At 46.3% G+C, this 24,609-nt stretch overlaps 2 protein-coding genes across 4 annotated transcripts in view; both read left to right on the top strand.

The window, feature by feature from the left end:
- Window positions 1-24,609, top strand: part of PDHB (pyruvate dehydrogenase E1 subunit beta) — a 171,109-nt gene that overhangs the window by 35,952 nt on the left and 110,548 nt on the right. The gene's annotated exons all lie outside the window — the stretch shown is intronic.
- The window catches only part of ACOX2 (acyl-CoA oxidase 2), a 32,927-nt gene continuing 20,928 nt past the window's right edge, over window positions 12,611-24,609 (top strand). For 2 of the 3 annotated variants that reach the window (XM_050781234.1, XM_050781231.1), the window contains exons 1-10: window positions 12,611-12,734; window positions 14,659-14,909; window positions 15,334-15,496; window positions 15,711-15,862; window positions 16,303-16,410; window positions 18,004-18,123; window positions 18,447-18,562; window positions 19,173-19,345; window positions 20,894-21,056; window positions 23,198-23,388. In XM_050781234.1, coding sequence (XP_050637191.1) covers window positions 14,750-14,909; window positions 15,334-15,496; window positions 15,711-15,862; window positions 16,303-16,410; window positions 18,004-18,123; window positions 18,447-18,562; window positions 19,173-19,345; window positions 20,894-21,056; window positions 23,198-23,388 — 1,346 coding nt within the window. In that variant the 5' untranslated portion in view covers window positions 12,611-12,734; window positions 14,659-14,749. The remainder of the gene's footprint in view (window positions 12,735-14,658; window positions 14,910-15,333; window positions 15,497-15,710; window positions 15,863-16,302; window positions 16,411-18,003; window positions 18,124-18,446; window positions 18,563-19,172; window positions 19,346-20,893; window positions 21,057-23,197; window positions 23,389-24,609) is intronic. The other variant, XM_050781232.1, reaches the window with a different exon arrangement.

Here is a 24,609-nt window from a genome sequence, read left to right as displayed (position 1 = left end):
CTGCTCTTTATCTCAGCCAAAGGAGACAGCGAATCAGAGGGGCTGTTCAGCAGCACCAGGCTGTAGGAGGTACACACCATGGGTCTTCTGGGCATGAACCCCTAGCCAGCCTTCCCCCACAGCTGAGGTATTGCTTTTGAGAACCCCTCTATTTAGGATGGTAGTGTTCTGAACATTTGTAATAGTCAAGACAAACCTTAGCTTAAGGCACCATCTACTGAAAAAACAAAAAAGGCAGTAATCTAGGATTATGGGGACTCATGGTAACTGCAAAGAACGTTTAAACAAACAAACCCTAGAAAGGCCAAAATAAGCCAGACAGAGAAGACTAGAATAAATGAGAAGACAGGAATAAATGACTACTCCTTCAATGTGAAGCCATAGATATATATCTACAAGAAACAATAGGAAAAAAGGAAACATAACCTTCCCAAATGGACAAAGCAAGAAGCCAATGACTGACCCTAACAAGACAACAGTGTGTGCATTCTTAGATCAAAAATTCAAAATAACGATTCTAAGGAGACTGAACAAACTCCAAGATCACACAGAAGAGCAATTAAGAAATTTGTCAGAGAAATTTAACAAAGGGACTTATTTATTTATTTATTTAAGAGTTAGAGTTTGTTTTATTCAGAGTCTTACTGAGGATTACAACCTGGGAGAGTCTTTCCAAAAGTTTCAGCCAAAAATTTTGTATTCTGCTAATCTGAGCTTTTTAAATGAAGGAAAAATAAAATATTTTCCAGACAAGCAAACCCTAAGGAAATTCACCACCACTTGACCAGCCCTACAAGAAATGCTCAAAGGAGTTCTCAACATGGAAATGAAAAGGCAATACTCTCCATTATAAAAGCACACAAAAGTATAAAACTCACGGATCCTATAAAACAATTACATAGTTGAGAATACAAGGCAACTAGATAATAGTTAACATTATCACAGAAACAAATCCTCAAATATCAATATTAGCCTTGCACATAATGATCCAAATGCTCCACTTAAAAAATATAGACTGGCAGAATGTATTTAAAAAAAAAAAAAAAAAAACACAAGATCTAACCATATGCTGCTTAAAAGAATCCCACTTAACAAGTAAAGACATTCACAGACTCAAAATAAAGGGGTGGAAAGAGATACTCCACACGAATAGAAGCCAAAGGCAAGAAATGTGGCTATACTTAATATCAAGTAAAACAGACTTTAGATCACCAAAAGTAAAAAAAGGTAAAGAAAGTTATTATATAATAATAAAGAAATCAATTCAACAAGAAGATGTAACAATCCTAAATATATATGCACCCAACACTGGAGTACCCAGATTCATAAAACAAATACTATGACCTAGAAAATAAGATAGGCAGCAACACAATAATAGCACGGAACTTCAACACCCCATTGACAGCACAGAGACAGATCACTGAGGCAGAAAACCAATAAAGAAACTCTGCATTTAAACTAGCCTCTAGACCAAATGGACCTAATAGACATTTATAGAACATTCTACCCCAAAATTGCAGAATATACATTTTTCTCATTGGCACATGGAAGATTCTCCAAAAGAGATCATAAGCTTGGCCACAAAGCAAGTCTCAAATACAAAAAATAAAAATAAAAATCATATCAAGTATATTCTTGGACCACAATGGAATAAAACTAGAAATCAATACCAAGGAACTCTCAAAACTATACAAATATGTAGAAATCAAAAAGTCCACTCCTGAATGATTTGGTGGTAAATAATGAAATTAAGACAGTAATTTAAATTTTTGTTTGTTTGTTTGAAATGGATTTTTGCTCTTGTTGCCCAGGCTAGAGTGCAATGGCTCAATCTTGGCTCACTGCAACCTCTGCCTCACGGGTTCAAGTGAGTCTCATGCCTCAGCCTCCCTAGTAGCTGGGATTACAGGTGCCTGCCACCATGCCCAGCTAATTTTTTATGTTTAGTAGAGACAAGGTTTCACCATGTTGGCCAAGCTGGTCTCCAACTCCTGACCTCAGGTGATCCACCCACCTTGGCCTCCCAAAGTTCTGGGATTACAGGCATGAGCCAACGCGCCCAGCCTAAAAATGTTTTAATGAATGAAAATAGAGGCCATGTGCAGTGACTCACACCTGTAATACCAGCATTCTGGGAGACTGACGTGGGCAGATTGCTTGAGCCCAGGAGTGAGACTGGCCTGGGCAACATAGCAAAACTCCATCTCTATTAAAAATACAAAAAATTAGCCGGGCATGGTGGCACATGCCTGTAGTCTCGGCTATGCAGGAGGCTGAGGGGGAGAATTACCTGAGCCCAGGAGGTTGAGGCTGCAGTGAGCCAAGATCGCACAACTAGCACTCCAGCCTAGGAAACCAGAGTGAGACCCTGCTGAGAGGGAAAGAGAGAGACAGAGACAGACAGAGACAGAGACAGAGACAGAGATAAAATAGAGATGCAGCATACCAAAGCCTCTGAGATACAACAAAAGCAGTACTAAGAGGAAAATATAAAGCATTAAATACCTGCCTCAAAAAGATAGATCTTAAATTAACAACCTAACATCTCACCTCTAACAACTAGAAAAGCAAGAACAAACCAAACCCAAAAGTAGCAGAAGAAAATAAATAAAGATTAGAGCAGTACTAAGTAATATTGAGACTAAAAACCAATACAAAGGATCGATGAAACAAAAAACTGGTTTTTTGAAAAGATAAACAAAATTGATAGGCCACTAGCTAGATTAACCAAGGGAAAAAAAAGAATATTCAAATAGACACAATCCGAAATGACAAAGGTGGTGTCACAACTGATATCACAGGAATACAAAAGTTCATCAGAGACTACTATGAGCATCTCTATGTGCACAAACTAGAAAACCTAGAAGAAGTGGGCAAATTTCTGGAAATATGCAACTTCCTAAGACTGAACCAGGAAGAATTAGAAATCTTAAACTGACCAATAATGAGTAGTTAAGTCAATAATTTTTAAAATCTCCAAACAAAAACAAAAACCCAGGACTAGATGGCTTCACAGCCAAATTTTACCAATGTACAAAGAACTGCTACCAATTCTACTGAAACTATTCTAAAAAATCAAGGAGGAGGGAATCCTCCCTAACTCATTATATGATGCCAATATTACCCTGATACCAAAGCCAGGTAATGACACAACATAAAAAGAAAACTACAGGCCAATATCCCTGATTAACATAGATGCAGAAATCCTTGCCAAAATACTAGCAAACTGAATCCAAGAGCACATCAAAAAGATAATACACCAAAATCAAGTGAGTTTTATTCTAAGGATGCGAAGATGGTTCAACATACACAAATACATAAATGTTATTCACCACATAAAGATAATTTAAAACTGTGTGATCATCCCAGTAGATGCAGAAAAAGCATTCCATAAAAGCCAGCATCTCTTTAAAATAGGGAAAAAAAAAAAACCTCAACAAACTAGGCATCAAAAGAACATACTTCAAAATAATAAAAGCCATATACAACAAATCCATAACCAACCTCATACTGAATGGGAAAAAGTTGAAATCATTCCCGCTAAGAACTGGAACAAGGCAAAGATGCCTACTTGCACCACTCCTACCCAACATAGTACTGGAAGTCCTAGCCAGAGCAATCAGGCAAGAGAAAGAAATAAGAGGCGGCCAGGCGCGGTGGCTCAAGCCTGTAATCCCAGCACTTTGGGAGGCCGAGACGGGTGGATCACGAGGTCAGGAGATCGAGACCATCCTGGCTAACCCGGTGAAACCCCGTCTCTATTAAAAAAAAATACAAAAAAAAAAAAAAAAAAAACTAGCTGGGCGAGATGGCGGGCGCCTGTAGTCCCAGCTACTCGGGAGGCTGAGGCAGGAGAATGGCGTGAACCCGGGAGGCAGAGCTTGCAGTGAGCTGAGATCCGGCCACTGCACTCCAGCCTGGGTGACAGAGCGAGACTCCATCTCAAAAAAAAAAAAAAAAAAGAAATAAGAGGCATCCAAACTTGGAAATAGGAAGTCAGATAATCTCTGTTCACTGACATGATGTTATCCCTAGAAAACCCTAAAGACTCCTCCAAAAGACTCCTAGATGTCATAAAGTTTCAGGATACAAAACAATGTACAAAAATCACTAGTGTTTCAGGATACAAAACAGTGTACAAAAATCACTAGCGTTTCGGGATATAAAATCATGTACAAAAAAATCACTAGCATTTCTATATACATCAATAACAATCAAGCTGAGAACCAAATTAAGAATTCAATCCCACTTACAATAGTTACAAAAAAATATATCAGCAGGGCACGGTGGCTCAAGCCTGTAATCCTAGCACTTTGGGAGGCCGAGGCGGGCGGATCATGAGGTCAGGAGATCGAGACCATCCTGGTTAACACGGTGAAACCCCGTCTCTACTAAAAATACAAAAAAATTAGCCGGATATGGTGGCAGGCACCTGTAGTCCCAGCTACTCGGGAGGCTGAGGCAGGAGAATGGCATGAACCTGGGAGGTGGAGCTTTCAGTGAGCCAAGATCATGCCACTGCACTTCAGCCTGGGTGACAGAGTGAGACTCCGTCTAAAAAAAAAAACATATATATATATGACAAGGAAATCAAATCAACCAAGGAAATAAAAGATCTCTACAAAGAGAACTACAAAATATTGATAAAAGGAATTGTAGATGACACAAATGGAAAAACAGCCCATACTCATGGAATGGAAGAATCATTATCATTAAAATGACCATACTGCCCAAAGCAATCTACAGATTCATACTATTCCTATCAAGTTATCAATGTCATTTTTCATAGAATTTTTTAAAATCTTAAAATTTATATGGAACCAGAAAAAGAGCCTGAAAGCTAAGGCAATCCTAAACAAACAGACAGAGCTGGAGGCATCACATTACCTGACTTCAAATTATATTGCAAGGCTACAGTAATCAAAACAGCATGGTATTCGTACAAAAACAGACACATGGGTCAGTAAAATAGACAAGACACCCCAGAAAAAAGACCACATACCTACAAACAACTGATCTTCAGCAAAGTCAACAAAAATACACAGTAGAGAAAGAACACCCTAGTCAATAAATGGTGCTGGGAAAATTGGATAGCCATATGCAGAAGAATGAAGCTCGGCCCATATCTCTTACAATATACAAAAATTAACTTAAGATACATTAAAGATTTAAATGTAAGACCTGAAACTATAAAAATCCTAGAAGAAAATTTGAGAAAAACTCTTCTGGACATAGTCCTAGGCAAAGAATTTATGACTAAGTCCTCAAAAACAAACTCAACAAAAACAAAAATAGACAAATGGGACTTAATTAAACTAAAAAGCTCCTCACAACAAAAGAAATAACAACAGACTGAACAGACAACCTACAAAATGGGAAAAAATATTTGTAAGTGACGCATCCAACAAAGGAAAAATAGCCAGAATCTACAAGGAACTCAATCAACTCAACAAGAAAAAAACAAATAACCCCATTAAAAAGTGGGCAAAGGACATGAACAGACATTTTTCAAAAGAAGACATGTAAGTGGCCAAGAAACATGAAAACAATGCTCAACATCACTAATCATCAGAGTAAGACAAATTAAAGCCACAACGAGACACCATCTTATACCAGTCAGAATGGCTATTATTTAAAAGTCAAAAATCAACAGATGTTGGCAAGGATGCAGAGAAAAGGGAACACTTGCACACTATTAGTCAGACTGTAAATTAGTACAAGCTCTACAGAAAACAGTATGGAGATTTCTCAAAAAACTACCATTCAATCCAGCAATCCCACTACTAGGTATCTAACCGAAGGAAAATAAGTCATTATACCAAAAACATACCTGCACTTTTATGTTTATTGCAGCATTATTCTCAATAGCTAAGTTATAGAATCAAACTAAGCATCCATTTACAGATTATGAAAGAAAGAAAATATTATATATTTGTATATTTATCACAAAAATATATATTGTTTAGTTATCACAAAAATATATATATTTAAACACATACATGTTTTTGTTGAGCTTGTTTTTGAGGACTTAATCATAAATTCTTTGCATGTATATTTACTCTATGTATATATAAAAAACAGAACACTACTTATCCATAAAAGAGAATGAAATGTTGCTGGCACAGTGGCTCACACCTGTAATCTCAGCACTTTGGGAGGCCGAGGCAGGTGAATCATCTGAGGTCAGGAGTTTGAGACTAATCTGGCCAACATGGTGAAACTCTGTCTCTACTAACAATATAAAAATTAGCCGGGCATGGTGGCAGGCGCCTGTAACCCCAGCTACTTGGGAGGCTGAGGCAGGAGAATCGCTTGAACCTGGGAGGCAGAGGTTTCAGTGAGCCGAGATTCTGCCACTGCAATCCAGCCTGGGCAACAAGAATAAAACTCCGTCCCAAATAAATAAATAATGAATATAAAAAGATATAGAGTGGCTAAATGGATTAAGAAAACAAGACCCAACTACTATATACTGCTTACAAGAAACTCACTTCACCATTAAAGACACATGTAGACTGAAAGTGAAGGAATGGAAAAATATATGCCACACAAAGGGAAAACAAAAAAAGAGCAGGAGTCACTATACTTATAGCAGATAAAATGGATTTCAAATCAAAGAATGTAAAAAGAGACAAAGAAGGTCACTAGAGGGCTGGGTGTAGTGGCTCACACTCCTATCCCAGCACTTGGGGAGTCTGAGGTGGGCAAATCACTTGAGACCAGGAGTTCGAGACCAGTCTGGCCAACATAGCAAAACCCCATCTTTACTAAAAACACAAAAATTAGCTGGGCGTCGTAGCAGGTGCCTGTAATCCCAGCTACTCAGGAGGCTGAGGCAGGAGAATCGCTTGAGCCTGGGAGGTGGAGGTTTCAGCAAGCGGAGATCGCACCACTGCACTCCAACCTAGGCAGCAGAGTGAGACCTCTGCCACACACACACGCACACAAAGATACACACAGACTGAGAGTAAAGGGGTGGAAAAAGACATTCTTTGCTAATGGCAAGCAAAAGAGTGCAGGAAAAGCCATACTTGTATCCAGTAAAATAGACTTTAAGTCAAAAACTGTAAAAAGAGACAAAGAAGGTCATTATAAAATGATAGAGAAGTCAATTCATCAAGAAGATATAACGATCATATATGCACCCAACATCAGAATACACACACACACACACACACACACACACACACACACACACAGGCTTAGGAGTCCAGCTGCATGACTCCTAAACCATAATTTCTAATCTTGTAGCTAATTTGTTAGTCTTGCAAAGGCAGTCTAGTCCTCATGCAAGAAGGGGGTTTATTTTGGGAAAGGGTTGTTACCGTCTTTGTTCAAAGTTAAACTCTAAATTCAGTTCCTCCCAAAGTCAGTTTGACCTGTGTCCGGGAATGAACAAGAACAGTTTGGAGGTTAGAAGCAAGATGGAGTCAGTTAGGTCAGATTTATTTCATCATCATAATTTTCTCAGTTATAATTTTTGCAAAGGTGGTTTCAATAATATAATATGATATGTACCACATGGTGATAAACAGCAATGTGTTATATACTTGAAAATTGCTGAAAGAGTAGATTTTAAGTGCTCTTACCACAAAAAATAAGTATGTGAGGTAATGAACATGTTAATTAGCTTGATTTAGCCATTCCACAGTGCATATACATATTTCTAAACACCTGATTGTCCATGATAAATATATACTATCTTAATTTTTCAATTATAAATAAATAAGTTAAATATTTTTAAAGTATAAAAATAAGAAGAATACAAAATAGCATATTAATACCACCTATGAGGAATCCAATTTCTGACTACCAGTGAAACAGAATATCATGTGGCAAGTGGATGCATCTTAATAGACAAAAAAAACTTTGTGTGCATGGGGTGTGGTAAACCAAATATTAAAAAAAAACACCAAGAACTTAATTTCAATCCAATCACAAGAAAACAGCAGACAAATTCAAATGGAAAGACATTTACAAGACACCTGACCAGTACTCTTCAAAGTATCATGGTCAGAAAAGACAAAGACTGAGGAACTATATACTATTTCATGTAGACAGGACAACTAAATGCAATGTGAGATCCTGAATTCAATCCTAAACTAGAAAAAGAACATTAGTGGGAAAACTAGCAAAACTCAATATGCAGAAAAATGGTAACTCAGCAATATTTCAAACCCTGCATAGTTCAAAGAAAGGACTGGCACTTGACAGCTCCTGGGAGTTAACCTCTATGCCCCTGGAATATCCTGCCTGAAAACAGTATCTTTGTATACTTGGGGCCTTGGGCCATGCCAGGCAGTTTATACTAATAATGTGATTCCGAGTGGGTCCTTGGCCACACTCTATCAGTTTCACATCTGGAGTCGATGGAGACGGAGTAGCTAAGGTCAGCCACACCAGCATCCCACGGCTCTGTGATGACTGCAATAACTCTGGACACCAAGATGTTGCCAGATGGTGCCATGCAGTTCCAGTCTCTTGGTGTCCCAAACAAAAAGCTGGATTGGGCCGGGTGCCATGGCTCACTGTCAGGAGAACCCACTCCTGATGGTTTCGTGAGTTCTTTTCTATTTCCTGAGTGTCTCGGCTGGTTTGAGAAATAAAGGGAAAGAGCACAAGAGAGAGAAATTTAAAGCTGAGTGTCCAGGGGAGACATCACATGTTGGCAGGATCCGTGATGTTCCCCGAGTCGAAAAACCGGCAAGTTTTTGTTAGCGATTTTCAAAAGGTGAGAGAGTGCACGAATAGGGTGTGGGTCACAGAGATCACATACTTCACAAGGTAATAAAATATCACAAAGCAAATGGAGGCAGGGCGAGATCACAGGACCAAGATCACAGGACCACCGGATGGGGCGAAATTAAAATTGCTAATGAAGTCTCGGGAACGCATTGTCATTGATAACATCTTATCAGGAAACAGGGTTTGACAGCAGACAACCTGTCTGACCAAAATTTATTAGGCAGGAATTTTCCTCGTCCTAATAAGCCTGGAGCGCTACAGGAGACTGGGCTTATTTCATCCCTTCGGCTTTGACCATAAAAGAAGGCACGCCTTGAGGGGGCCGTTCATAGGCCTACCCTCAGGGTGCATTCTCTTTCTCAGGGATGTTCCTTGCTGAGAAAAAGAATTCAGCAATATTTCTCCTATTTGCTTTTGAAAGAGGAGAAATATAGCTCTGTTCCATCTGGCTCACTGGTGACCAGTTCAAAGTTACCTCCCTTGTTCCCTGAACATCGCTGTTATCCTGTTCTTTTTTTAAGATGCCCAGATTTCATATTGTTCAAACACACATGCTCTACAAACAATTTGTGCAGTTGACACAATCATCACAGGGTCCTGAGGCAACATTCATCCTCCTTAGTTTACGAAGAAGATGACGGGATTAAGAGATTAAAGTAAAGACAGGCATAGGAAATCACAAGGGTATTGATTGGGGAAGTGATAAGTGTCCATGAAATCTTCACAATTTATGTTCAGAGATTGCAGTAAATACAGGCATAAGAAATTATAAAAGTATTAATTTGGGGAACTAATAAATGTCCATGAAATCTTCACAATTTATGTTCTTCTGCTGCGGCTTCAGCCAGTCCCTCTGTTCGAGGTCCCTGACTTCCCGCAACAGCTCATGCCTATAGTCCCAGCACTTCAGGAGCCCGAGGCAGGCAGATCATTTGAAGTCAGGAGTTCGAGACCAGCCTGACCAACATGGTGAAACCCCGTCTCTACTAAAAATACAAAAATTAGCCGGGCATGGTGGCACATGCCTGTAATCCCAGCTACTCAGGAGGCTGAGGCAGGAGAATCGCTTGAACCCGGGAGGCAGAGGTTGCAGTGAGCCAGGATTGCACCACTGCACTCCAGCCTGGGCAACAGAACAAGGCTCTGTCTCAAAAACAAACAAACAAACCAAAAAACTGGACATGACACACACAAGTAGCAAAGCCAGCAGCAATTGTTTATTAAGCACAGCATTATACTCTCCAAGAGGGCAGAGTGGGCTGACCTCTGCGAGATGAGATCAGCATCAGTTTGCTGTGCTTGTGGTCTTCTTATGTGTTTTTTCCCTTTCTTTTCCCAAGGCTGCCTAATCTCTAGCTAGTGTCTGCCTTTTGATTGATAGGTGTGTTGCTTACTTTGGCCCTTGTGCACTTCCACGTCGACTCCATTCCATGACCTCAAGTACATGCATGATATGCAGTCCATATGCATGAGCTTTAATGAGCTGATTATCATACGGGGTCACGTTAAAGATACTTTTTCTCTCTAATGCGCATGCCCATCTCTGAGGAGCTGCCCTTTACTGGCTTGGTCAGGATCTTGCCAGCCATGGGGTCTCTTTACTCAGTTTTTTATCTTACTTTTGTTTTGGCTGCTTAACTTCTGCTTCTTATCTTGCTTCTTGCTCACTCACCCCTTCACCTTGCTTCTGCTTTCGATCATTCCGCCCTTTATCCAACCTCCAATTCCTTCTGCTGTTCTCCTACCTCAAAAGTGTGCTTCCCTGGTTGTCAATACTTCGTGCATATTGTAAACATCGTTTTCGGAAGAATTAAATGCTGTCCCTACAACACCACTGGGAGAGGACACCTAGAAGCTCAGTCCATTCTCTCCTAGACTTCCCACTATGTACCTTTTTCTTCTACTGATGTTAATCTGTAACCTTTTGCTATAGTAAACTGTAACCATGAGTATTACAGTTTCTTCCTGTTTGTTCTAGAGGCAAAGTCTCACTGTCACCCAGGCTAGAGTACAGTGGTTCCATCATAGCTCACTGCAGCCTTGAACTCCTGGGCCCAAACAATCCTTCCACTGCATCCTCCCAAGGAGCTAGCACTACAGGCACACATCACCACACTGGGCTAATTTTTACATATTTTTTGGTACAGACAGGGTCTTGCTATGTTGTCTAGGTTGGTGTCAAACTCCTGGCCTCAAGTGATCCTCACACCTCAGCCTCCCAAAGCATTGGAATTATAGGCATGAGCCACCGCGCCTGGCTCAGTATAACAGTTTCTAAGTTCTGTGAGTCTTCCTAGCAAATCACCGGACCTGAGGTTGATCCTAGAGAACCTCTGACGCACTCAAATAAGTTCTGAAGATTAGCTAACAATATTGCAGCAGTGTTAATGTCTTGGTTTCATAATTGTACCTTAGAAGAAGCTGAGTGAAGGATATACAAGAACTCTTTGCAGCTTTCTGAAAGTCTAAAGTTATTTCAAAATAAAAAGTTAAAAACAAAGATCAAGGAAACAAGTGTGATCATTTTTAGTGCTGGATGTTAGGTACGTGTGGGTTCATTATATTTTTCTCTTCACTTTTGTACAAGTTTGAAATATCTTGTAATTTTAAAAGCCTTTTTAAGCTACAGAATTCAAGAGTTCAGTGCAACAAATCAAAATGATCACATCCAAAACATACAGAACAGGGTCAGCTTCAAAGTAGATGAGAAAACAATTTAAACATGGAGAGTTTATTAAAAAGCCTTGCTCCAAGAGCCCCTGAGCAAGGCTTTCTTCACTGGGCACTTCCTGCAATCCAAGCCTTTCTCTATGGCAGAGAGTAACTAAGTCATTCCCATAGCATAAATCCTTGACAGAGATGAGTCCAGTTGGAAGTGAGAACTTTCACCTCCAAACAGTGGGGCCAAGACCACCTTCCCTGAAACCACTGCCCACAGCAATGGGGACTGCCAGGATTCTGAGCCCCACAGCTCCAGAAGGACCTGCTAGGTAATAAGTTGCAAAGCTTGGGCCACAGGTCCTGCCTCTTCCTGCAGACACAAGCTAGACATTACCTTGGCGATATGATGGGGTGCTGTGAGGCTCCTTACGGAGCAAATACCTTGCATTACAGGGGGGCCAAGGCCCAGAAAGGGAGTACACCTGCTCAGGGTCAAAATAGCTCAGAAGTCCTGCCAGAACAGGAGCCTTGATCTCCTACTGGTCCCCTGATTTCTTTCCCAATCTTACACAAATGTGTTACGTAATCTACTTATTGTGCAAACCTAAACAAGGTGACATCCCCTCCCTGAGCTTGTTTCCTTACCTGCAAAATGGGGAGCCGCATCTGACTTTCCAGGGTGGTTATGCAGGGAGGGAACCTCTAAGCCTCTCATTCCTCTCACTAAGACCCAGCTCCCATCTGGATCCCACACACTACAGATGGATGCGCCACAAATATTTTTCCAGGGAATGTCAGGGGATGCTAAGCATAAGACAAGCCATATTTTAGAGCAGAAACATGGGAAGAGAGGAAAAACATACACCTTACAGAGCAATCCTTTCACATGAGGACCATCTGAGGGGAGCCTATTAAGCTCATGTGATATTAACAGCTTGAGTCCCTGAAGGGCACACGGTGAAAGATCAGTGAAGACCAGGATATCACTTTGGAAACACTGCTGGGCTACGCAGCTTTTTGGTACAAGTAGTGTCAAAGGAATCCCTGGCTTTGAGAAGGAAGGGTTCCAACCTCCCAGCAGTCCTCCCAGAGCAGCCCCAGCAACAGCACAGAGGTCACACCCATGCAGGAAGAGAGGGAGGAGGGAGGGGAGCTCCGCAAGCCGGGACAGGCGGAGCGCTGGCCAAGCAGGGCTCTCCACTTCTGTGTTCCAGCCCCTCTGTGGGAGGAGAGAAGGGCAGGACCACAAGCCTGCGAGAGGCTGTGGCCTACAGCCGGGGAGAGGCCAGCCCGGCCTACAGTGCAGACACAGGACAGAGGGGAGCCAGGTGAGCCAGGCTTTCGGGCGGGGAGGGACTGGGAGACCCCAGAGGACAGAGTCGCCCCCGTGATGACCCTGTCCGCAGCTCCGACAGACCCTGAGCAAGGCTTTCTTCACTGGGCACCTCCTGCAAACCAGGCCCTGCACTAAGTGTTAGGGTCACAGTGTGACAGTGACAAAGATCCTGGCCCTCTTGCAGTTTCTGTGTTACTAGCAGGGAGATGGAAGTAAACAAAAACATATGAAATTAGTAAATGATCTCAAATGTCAGAAGAGGGTAAGTGAAAAGAGAAAAAGGAGAGCAGAGTGAGGAGGACAGGGAATGCTGGGGGAGGGGGCTTGGTTTTAAAGACGGTGGCCTCTTTAAGGTTAAACGAGGTTCAATGCAAACAGCCCTGGTGACATTTGAAGAAAGGGTGTTCTGGGCAGAGGGAGCTACCCCGGCAAAAGCTGGCAGTGGCAGGGAGGCCTGGAGCATTCAGAACAGCAAGGAGGTAGTGGCAACAGAGCAAGGAAAAGAGGTGAGGCAGGAAGAGAGGAGCCACACTAGGTGCGCTTGCAGGACTCCAGGGGGCAGAGGATGGAGCCCTTGCCAGCACCCCCACAGCCCTGCTAGGGGTATTGGTTTGAAAGCCTGCGTATGAATTTCACTTGCTACATGTGGCTGCATGATCTTATAAAGTCTCCTCCCTTTCCAAGGCCCACATCCTCCCCATAAAATGGTAATAACAGCAGTGCATCTGTCAGGTTGAGGTCAGGAAGGAAGGGCAATCAAAAGCATGGCAGCCTGCAGGAAAGATTTACAGCATGCCTGCTGCAAGCTAGGAAATGCAGAGCTGGCCTCCCAGGCCTTGTGGGAGGAACATGTAAGCAAATAAGAACTTGTCCCTAACTCTACAGCACCCCGGGGACCAGGGAGCTGAACCTTGTTCGGAGAGAACAGCAGGGGCAAAGGGTAGGAAGAGAGTGAGTGGAGGCCAGGGATGATGTGGCAGTTAGTTGACATAGGAGAGAGGCGAGTGGAGTGGGAGGTGGGTAGACACAGCAAGGACTCCGTTCCACTAACAGTGGGCCCCAAGGAGCAGATTCCAAGCAGGAGAGGAAAACAATGTGATCTGCAGTTCAAGAGTTCACCTGGCAGCTGGGAGAACAGATAAAAGGGACACTGAGGCCAAGTAAGAGATGACAGTGGCCTGGATGCTAGCCAAAGAGATAGCAAGGAGCAGATGGACTCAAGAGACTTGTGAAATAGGATGAACTGCACCTTATGGTTCCCTCACTGTGGAGGAATAGGGGCTTCTCAGAGGCCAAGCATTTGCCATGGAGGAGACAGGGCCCAACCTGGGTGTGAAAGACACTCAGGGGTTCTAGGGGAACACTTCACAGTCAGGGAGCAGGTTTCCTCCTTTCAGTTCCACAATACACCTGCAGGGCTCATAGAAATGGGGCTGAATGATCCTAGAACTTATGAGCAGCTGAATGAGACCAAGGTGCCCTCAGTAATCCTCCACAGTGGAGCTGTAGTATGGACAAGGCATGTGCTTTGTGGTCAGACCCCATCCAACTCCTGGCCGTCTCCAGCTGTGTGGCTAGGGGCCACTCAGCCTCTCCAGGATTATTTTCCTCAGGTGTAACCTTCACTGACTTTTTTGTGAAGATTTCCCTAGGCAACTCATGTAACACGAACTGCAGTGGATAGAGCCCAATCTTTGGGGTCAGGCCCTGTTCAATCTTATTTAACAAGTATTGAACAGACATGTACCAAGCAATGACTGCATACCATGCCTACCATGCACACAGTGTCTGGTCCACAGCCAGCGTCCACAGGGAGAGTGTGGAGGTGCAGTGGGATTCAGGTACTTAGGGATGTCTTTCTTCTACCAACCAGCCCTGGCTGACACCCAGCCCTAGGCAGTTCCTCTTGCACACAGGTTCTTTGCACTGACCAACACTGAGAGCAGACCCTCGGAGCAGCCGGGTCGGAAGTGTTTCACCTCAGTCACCAGACAGATCCAGGATAGGATGGGCAGCCCAGTGCACCGAGTGTCATTGGGGGATACCTGGAGCAGGCAAATGCACCCCGACATGGAGAGCGAGAGGTATATGCAGTCCTTTGACGTGGAACGGCTCACCAACATCCTTGATGGAGGTGCCCAGAACACTGCTCTCCGGAGGAAAGTTGGTAAGGGGAAGCTGGGGAATAGGACATCTGCTTTATGCCCCATGCTTCTCTTGTAAGAAGAGTCTCCTTCATTAGCAGTCCTGCTTTCAAATAACAAACTTTGCCTTGAAATTCCACTGTTAGAGATTCATTCCTTTGAACTGTAAAGACAATCTTCACATGTCAATATTGCCTGAGCCCACCTGGGGGATAGAAGAGTCCTAGGCAGCAGAAGACCTGGATTCTGGTCCTAAAATTCTGCCACTGCATAGCTTTGTAACCTTGGGCAATTCACTTTCCCACTTTGGTCCTCAGTTTTGTCATCTGTAAAATAACAATAATGTCTGACTTCCTTTCCAGATCCATGAAGCAAGTGGGTAAGAAGATTTGAAGGTGCCAGAAACCTCACCCAGGTCCCTAAGCCCTCTATTCTCTGTCTCTGCAGAGAGCATCATCCACAGTTACCCAGAGTTTAGCCGTAAGGACAATTATTTCATGACCCAGAATGAGCGTTATAAGGCTGCCATGCGGAGGGCATTCCACATCCGGTTGATAGCACAGCGCCTGGGTTGGTTGGAAGATGGTCGTGAATTAGGCTATGCTTACAGGTGCTCACTCCTGGGGCAGCCCCACTAGAGAGGGATCCACCTGGGATCACCTGGAAACCCCCCAGCCCCATGAGCCATTTCCCCCAACAAAGGGAAGACTTGTTGGGAAACCAGGATGCCAGGTGCCCTTTATCTCCTGTACTCTGCTCAGGCAGGGGGTACCTGGGCCCCCGTCTCCAATAGGCTACTCAACTACAGCATCTCTCCCCAACAGAGCCCTTTCTGGAGATGTGGCTTTAAATATACACAGAGTCTTCCTGAAAGCCCTCAGGAGCCTGGGCTCAGAGGAACAGATTGCCAAATGGGACCCACTCTGCAAAAACATCCAGATCATCGCAACGTATGCACAGACAGAGCTGGGACATGGTGAGCCAGGGCTGCTGCATGTGGTGTTTAGGTTGTGCACTGCAAAACTCCAGAGGGCCCATTTACATCTCGGTAGTCACAGGTTCATATGCTTCGAGGGACATATGTTTAATATGAAAACATTCCAGCAGATGGCAGTCAAGGGTCTTGAGGAAGGGATGCTGCCTTCTAATTTGCACATATTGTGTGAGCTCCCAGTGGGGCAAGTAATTCCTTCTGGAAACATCAGCAGCCATCCCTTGTCACAGACTGGCTATAGGGGACTGTGTGACCCCCACACGGCCCACAGATGAAAGGGCAGAACTGCCTGCAAGTACAGCTGGGAGCTGAGCCCCACTCTGTACCGCACTAATGCCTAAGAGTACAGGCCCACCTAGAAGCAGCTTCCCAGGTAAGATCCCCACCTTGGGCCAATTCTAACATCCCTCCTTGATCCTAAGGGACATATCTTCAGGGCCTGGAGACTGAAGCCACCTATGACGCAGCCACCCAGGAGTTTGTGATACACAGCCCCACGCTGACTGCCACCAAATGGTGGCCTGGAGACCGTGAGTATCCATCCAACCCCCTTCCTTATCTCTCCCCAGATAGAAATATTGGAGGGCAGAGTAGCACTGGCTTTGAGGTTCAACAGACCTCAGGTTGATTTTCTGTTCTAGGCTGCTGACCTTGGGCAAGTCAGTTCACCTCCCTGAGCCTCAGGTTCTCACTCTGTAAAATAGGTGGGATGTTAAACATTTCATTAGTGAGTGGCTGGAAAGTCCCCAAAGGAACTTTGAAATAGAGGAGACAATCCATGAGAGACAAGGCCTCACACTCACACACACACACAAACACACACACACTTGGTCTAGTCCCAGGCACTCCTCACATCTCCTCTCATCTCCTGAGTTATTGGTAGAGCTTGCCACCAGCCAGAGCACAGGCCCTGTGATGAGACAGTGGAAAGAGCACGCCTGTCTGCCCCTGCTGCAGACACCCAGAAAGGCTCACGCCCACCACCAGCCCCCATCAAGCCACCAACGCCGTACCTCCCGCTGTGGCCACCAGGTGGCGGCCACATCAAGTGTCCCTGAGGCTCGGTGATTTACCAAGCCCCAAGGAGGGATTTCCCCTTCCTCAAACTTGAGAATTTCACCTCCCAGGACACATCTGTGGCACTTGGGGACCCACACCTTGTGTGGAAAAAAGTAAAACAAATATGCTGAGTCCAACTAAAGCAGGAGAGTGACAGAGATGAGAGACACACAGACAGAGGAAGACAGAGGCAGAGACCAGAGACATAATAGAGAGACATGAGCCAGGTGCGGTGGCCCATGCCTGTAATCCCAGCGCTTGGGGAGGCCGAGGTGAATGGATCACCTGAGGTCAGGAGTTTGAGACCAGCCTGACCAATATGGTGAAACCTCATCTCTACTAAAAATATAAAAATTAGCCGTGTGTAGTGGCGGGTGTCTGTAGTCCCACCTACTCGGGGGGCTGAAACAGGAGAATTGCTTGAACCTGGGAGGCGGAGGTTGCAGTGAGCTGAGTTCACACCATTGAACTCCAGCCTGGCGAAAGAGCAAGACTCTGTCTCAAAAAAGAGAGAGAGAGAGATGAGAGAGTGACGAGAGAAAGAGAGATAGAAAATAAATGACTACTGTCAAAAATGAAGACAAAAGAAACCACCCTTTAAGATCAGATAGACCAGGGTACAGATAAATCCTAGCTCTGCCCCTCCAGGCCAGTGACCTTCAGTGCGTCACTCTACTCTCTGAGCCTGTTTCCTTATCTGGAAAATGGGACTCATCATCCTCTCTCCCCTGCGAGAACTGGAAAGCATCTATCACAGGGTCTAGCGCTGCCTGGATTTTGATAAACGATAATTATCTGTATTCATTGTTATAAGGTTGATGACAGAGTAATTCATTAATAGTTGGGGGGTGGGGGCCAAAAAAAAAGCTGAATCATTTCACAGTGCCTTTGCCAAGTCACTGCTAAGTTTGCTTGGTTCTTTGGGGGCAATCCCCCCTCTCTTTGATCAGTGACTTTTCAGGGCCCCAGAGGTACCCATCCAAAACCCCAGCCCCAGGAGGCTGGGTTGGGAAAAGCAATGCGCAGGTCTTCCTGTGACGGGCCTCTCCTCTCTCTGCCCTCAGTGGGACGGTCAGCCACCCATGCCCTGGTCCAGGCCCAGCTGGTCTGCTCAGGAGCCCGGCGGGGCATGCACGCTTTTATTGTGCCAATCCGGAGTCTTCGGGACCATACCCCACTGCCAGGTGAGCCCATAATGCTCCCTCAAGGACCCCGCCAGGAGGAGAGCCCAGGTGGCCTCCCTGACCTGGGGCCCCAGAGGGCCACAGGAGTAGCTAAGACATGTATCCCTTGGGCAGAGAGGTCCAGTTGGACAGACTTGGTGCTAACTGGTGAGGTGAACTTGAGCAAGATTTAGCATCTGTCTGACCTCAGCTTGTTCACCTGCAAAATAGGTACAATAACCCCAGGGTCACAGGCTGCTGTGACCTGGAATGTGTGTGTGATACCTGCCACATAACAAGCAGTCTCTCAACTGATAGGTGTCCTCATCTCCATCTCCTTCAAGGAATCATCGTTGGGGACATCGGGCCCAAGATGGACTTTGATCAAATGGACAACGGCTTCCTGCGGCTGAACCATGTGCGGGTCCCCAGGGAGAACATGCTGAGTCGCTTTGCACAGGTTACAGGTCTGGGGAGGACGGGGACTTGTACTTCCCAGAGAGGGGACCTGCACTTTGTGCAGGCTGGGTCTGGGTCCACCATAGAGCTGAGTTTGGGCCACATAACCTCCTCCCCCAAGAGAGGCTCTGATGTCCCACAGACTGGAGTGAACCCTGCTTAGGAGCAGTATGATCTTGGACACAGAGCCTCCGACTTCTCATGCAGAAATGCTCGTCACATAGGCTGACGGAGCAGTCGTGGGGTGGAGCTGCAGCCCCAGGAGAGGATAGAGCTGAGGTGATCTGCGTAATATTTACCCACGGTGAGGCCTGACACAGCCAGTCGCCCAGCAGATACCAGCCAGAATGCCAGCAGGAGTTCTGGCGGTCCCAACTCTGCCAGGCATCACCCCTTTAGTTATGGGTTGTGGGGCGGTCTGGGGTGTCCCAGGAGAGGCGCTGTGAAGCAGGGCACTTGGGGAAACGACCTGGTGTTTTAACATTCCAACCCCAGATGCGCCAGTTGAGGGGAGAAGCACCCTCCCTGTGTGGAGCCCCACAGCTCTGGGGAAGCAGGGGCATCCTGGGGAGCCTTGGCTCAGACACTGTGCCCGTCCTTGTTCCACACAGGTCTTGCCAGATGGCACATACATCAAACTCGGGACAGCACAGAGCAACTACCTTCCCATGGTGGTGGTGCGGGTGGAGCTGCTGTTAGGGGAGGTCCTCCCTACACTACAGAAGGCCTGTGTCATCGCCACGCGCTACTCAGTCATCCGCCGCCAATCCCAGCTCCGGCCCAGGCAAGGGGTGCCCAGTGACTGACTACCACAGATATGCTGCCTCTTGGTCCCACAGTGCCTCCCCCGACACTCTTCTGCCAGAGCCAGAGCGCTGGGAGCAGGCACTGCCACCCACCACACACACACACACACACACACACACACACACACACACACACACACACACACACACATACACACAATCTACCCAGGCCTGGCCCCATCTGGGCATGTCAGAGAGGTCTCTCTGGCTCCCTCTAACAGGGCTGACCAGTTGGCCTAACCTGCATCCTCAGTGCCTGCCCCCTCGGGCTCTGTGTGATCGTGCCTTTGGCCCTGTAGCACCAGGTCTGTCTGACTCTGTGTCTGTCCGAGTCCGGCTGTGTTCTGTGTGGCTGTGAGGGGTTGGACGGGTCTGGGTCAGTCAGTTGCAAGCTGCGTCAGACTGTGGCTGGCTGAGTTGATTCTGTCAGGCCGAGCCTAGCAAAATCCAATGTCATATCGATTGTGTGTGGCTGAACTCATTCTGTCCAGCTGTGCTGTCAGCATCCGACTGGTATGTCTATGTCTGGATCCCTTTTGTTGTAATTGGTTGTGTTGGTACCACTCCCTCCACCCCACAGCACAGAACAGCAAGGGCTGACTGAACCCTCTGTGAACACTCAGCTCGGCCATTTCACTTCATCCCTCAGCTTCCTCAGCTACAAAATGGGCGTGGCAGAAGCGGCCTTTCAGGGTGGTGTGGAGGGTGAAATGCAGTAAGGTGCATTAGGCCCTCAGCCCAGGATCCTTTCCTCTGGCAAGCTCACAGCGCCCTCGCCTGGCCTGGGCTTCGGAGTCCGGGCTGCGAGAGTTCTCCGCAGGAGAGGGCCACTGGAAAGAAGGGGCTTCTGCTGCTGTCCTGCCCAAGGCCCATTTATCTGGGCTGCAGAAGTGTCCCTAGGGTGGTCATGAGAAAGATGCGCCAGGTGAGCAGCTGCTGTCCAGAGAGGAGGCTTCTTGTAATCACACCCTCTTTCAATCCAGTTACTGTGAGCTCGTAAGTGCTGGACATAGTCTCAGGCACTGAGGACATAGCAGTGGATAAGGCAGACACAGTCCCTTCCCTGGGGTTCCATCGAACCCGAGTTTACATTCTAAGAGTTATTGTTTAGGCTTGATGTATTCCTCAGCACACAGCAAGTGCACACGGGCAGTGGAGTCACAGGTTCAAATCATCACGGGTGCACGGCCACAACTCTTCACCTGAAATCTTGGGACCAGGCACGTTGGAATCTCAGAACTTTTCAGGTTTTAGGATAATACTGTGTATATGCTGGAATTCTATAAGCCTCCCATAACAAGAGGCAGTACCCACCAACAAACGTGTCAATATTCCTGCAGTGAAATGTGTGGATGGATGTTCATGTTAGATGGGATTTTTAAAGGATTATCAACAGCCTCGTGTCAGCTCAAGTTCTGCAATGAGTTCTAAGGAACTGTCTGTTTTTAAGGTTTTTATGGTGTCAGGGATAGGGGAAGGCGGACATGGCACGTAGTGATTAAATCTTCCGGTTCTTTTCCCTTCAGTGACCCAGAGGCAAAGGTCCTGGACTACCAGACGCAGCAGCAGAAACTCTTTCCTCAGCTGGCCATCAGTTATGCCTTCCATTTCCTGGCAGTCAGCCTCTTGGAGTTCTTCCAGCACGCCTACACTGCCATTCTGAACAGAGACTTCAGCTTGCTGCCTGAGGTACCTGCTGTCCGCAGAGGGGCAGGCGCTGGGAGGGCAGCTAAGATTGCTCCACTCACTGGGGAACAGCCACAGCCCCATCCCCGCGGGCACTCCCCACCCCCACCCCTCCCAGCTTTCAGCATCCCAGGGCGTCTGGGTGAATGGCACCCTGATATATAAATTTACCCACAACTGGCCCCCAGAGAGCTACAAACATGCTAAGAGAAAACAATCACATCTAGTGTAGAGAACACAAGTCCACAACCCCGATGTGTATTTGAAACACAAAAAGCTCTGAAAAACAGTCGTTTGGAACTCATTTGGTGGCACAGTTTGACCTGAACTGACCTGATTTATCCTTCTGAGTGTGAATACATTTTGCGGGAAAATTATTAATGTGTTTAATCCCTAAAGCCGCCCCAAACCCCACTGGGCTATTATATAAAATGTACCTTCAATGCCACTTGGCCTCTCTACAATTCAAAAGTTACTCTGATTCCTAAACACATCTGGCTCACAGGTCTCAAGTAAATCTTACATATACAGTAAGATTCAGTCTGTCCAGGCACCATGCTTTATAAGCCCTGCTCATTAACCCTTTCAGCTGCAATTGAGGCACAGAGAGATCAGGGGACACAACTTTCCTCCCAAGGACTTGAAAACTCCAAAGATAGGCAGGGGCTTCAAGAACCAAAATCTCAAACTAGGCCTGCTGCCTGGCAGCCTCTCTCTCTGTTGAGGCTGCTGTAACAAAATACCATAAAGCGGTGGTTTATAAACAACAGAAACTGGCCCAGCATGGTGACTCACACCTGTAATCTCAGCACTTTGGAAGGCCAGGGCAGAAAGATTGCTTGAGCCCAGGAGTTTAAGACCAGCCTGAGCAGGATGGTGAAACCCCCATCTCCACAAAAAAAAAAAAAATTGAAAAATTAGTCAGTTGTGGTAGCACACACCTGTAGTCCCAACTACTACTTTGGAGGCTGAGGTGGGAGGATTCCTTGGGCCCAGGAGTTCAAGGATGCAGGAGCTGTGATTGTGCCACTGCACTCCATCCAGTCCAGCCTGAGCAGCAGAGTGAGACCCTGTCTCAAAAAAGAAAAACAAATTTATTTCTCACAGTTCTGGAGGCTGGGAAGTCCAAGGTCAAGGCATTAGTGCATTTGGTGTCAGGTGAGGGCCTGCTTCCTGGTTCATGGACTGCTGTCTTTTTGCTGTGCCCTCGTATGGTAGAAGCAACCTCTTTCTTTCTTTTTGTTTTATTTTATTTTTTTCCTGAGACAGAGCTTCACTCTGTCACCCAGGCTGGCGTGCAGTGGTGCAATCTCGGCTCACCACAACCTCCGCCTCCCGGGTTCAAGAGATTCTCCTGCCTCAGCCTCCTGAGTAGGTGGGATTACAGGTGCCCGCCACCATGCCCGGCTAATTTTTGTATTTTTAGTAGAGACGGGGTTTCACTGTATTGGCCAGGATGGTCTCGATTTCCTCACCTCGTGATCCACCTGCCTCGGCCTCCCACAGTGCTGGGATTGCAGGTGTGAGCCACCACACCCAGCCAGAAGCGGCCTCTGTCATGAGGGTACTGATCCCATTCACGAAGGCTACACCCTCATGACCTGGTCACCTCCAGAAGGCCCCACCTCCTACTACCATCATAATACCTCCTATTCCTAGCTCCTAATCATCAATACCTCCTAATCCTAGCCCTAACCCTTGGGGACTAGGATTTCTAAATAAGAATTTTAGGTGGACACATTCAGACCCTGTCACCCTCCAACAACCCAGTAAGTGGGCTTACAGTGGACACCCGTCCTCACAGGCGGGCTTTCTAAAACCCATGCCAGCAAAATCTGTAACTCCTGGAGGCTTGTGGGCCCCATCCAGGCAGCACCCTCTTCCCAATCCTGGAGACACTGGCCAGGCCAGGTTTTCCTTTGCTCTTATGCCCCTACAGCTATACTGCCTAATTGTGTGCCTCTGGGTGAGTCACATAAGCTGACTACCCGCCTTCTCATTCACAAAGTTGTGAGCAGAAGAAACACTTCTTACCTCGGAGCTGAGCTGGGCATGCAGTAGATGCTCAGTAAGTGGTGCACAGGGTTGGTCCCCATGGTAGAGGCCCCTTTACACCCCCCAACCCCCCCTCCATGTTCTCACAGCTCCACGCACTGAGCACAGGCATGAAGGCCATGATGTCGGAATTCTGCACTCAGGGAGCTGAGATGTGCCGCAGGGCCTGTGGCGGACACGGCTACTCAAAGCTGAGTGGCCTGCCATCACTGGTCACCAAATTGTCGGCCTCCTGCACCTATGAGGGTGAGAACACAGTGCTCTACCTGCAGGTGGCCAGGTAAGGTCCAGGCTGACCCAGGCCTTTGCCCAAGCCCTTGGGGACCCACCAAGCTTGTTGGGTGGAGGGTTCCGTCTGATGCCCATAAAGGGAGCAGGCTTTGGGAAGTGCCACTTGGGAGCTGTCCAATTCCCCAGTATGACTCATCTATCCACTTCTAGACCACCATCTTCTCTCACCTCCACCACAGCCTCAGACCCCTCCCTGGTCTCTTGCTTCTGTCCTGTCCCGCTTCTCCACAGGCAGCCGGAGGGATCTTTTCAGAGCCTAGGGAAGATCACATCTTTCTCTGGTTTGAAATTCTTCAATGGCTTCCCAGTGCTCATAGGAAAATGACATATTCTATGCTGTGGCCTGCAAGGTCTGTGTGACCTGACCCCTGACTCCCTGTCCATGATGCTCTCACCACCTCCTGCCTCTGCTCACTTCTTTCTGTTTTCTTTTTTTTTTTTTTTTTTTTTTTTTTTTTTTTTTTTTTGTGATGGAGTCTCACTCTGTCACCCAGGCTGGAGTGCAGTGGTGCAATCTCGGCTCACTGCAACCTCCGCCTCCCGGGTTCAAGCAATTCTCCTGTCTCAAACTCCGCAGTAGCTGGGATTACACACCACCATGCCCAGCTAATTTTTGTATTTTTAGTAGAGATGGAGTTTCTCCATGTTGGCCAGGCTGCTCTCCAACTCCTGACCTTAGGTGATCCACCTGCCTTAGTCTCCCAAAGTGCTGGGATTACAGGCATAAGCCACCACACCCAGCCACCTCTGCTCACTTCTGCCAGCCACACACCTCTTTCTGTCCAGGAGGCCTTTGCATTTGATCCCCTCCCACCCAACATGGCCTTGTTTCCTTTGGAGCAGTTTTACAATCTATCGTTGTCTCATTTTTTTGTTCACCTTTTTAGCTCTACTCGCCAACTAGACTAGGAGCTCCCTGAGGGCAGGGACTACCCCTATCTTGCTCGCTTTAGCATCGCCTAGGCTTGGTGCAGAGCCTGCACACAGAGGCTCCAAGCAATGGCCAAGTCAGCCTCCTCCACACAAGTTATTTCTTTTCATCCCTCTTAGGTCTGTGGACCCTGGAGGCTGACAGAGCCTCATCCTCACCTACTCTCAGGTGACCAAACAGGGCAAATGCTTCCCTATGAAAGGAGAAAGAAGTTCACTGGCAAATATAAAAAACAACATTTATTGTGTTTTTAAAAATATATAACGTCCCTTGATTTTT

This window comes from Macaca thibetana, chromosome 2, assembly GCF_024542745.1.
Source record: "Macaca thibetana thibetana isolate TM-01 chromosome 2, ASM2454274v1, whole genome shotgun sequence".
Lineage (NCBI taxonomy): Eukaryota > Metazoa > Chordata > Mammalia > Primates > Cercopithecidae > Macaca > Macaca thibetana.
Note: the sequence above shows the minus strand (reverse complement) of the source record. Positions and strands in the feature narration are given on the sequence as shown.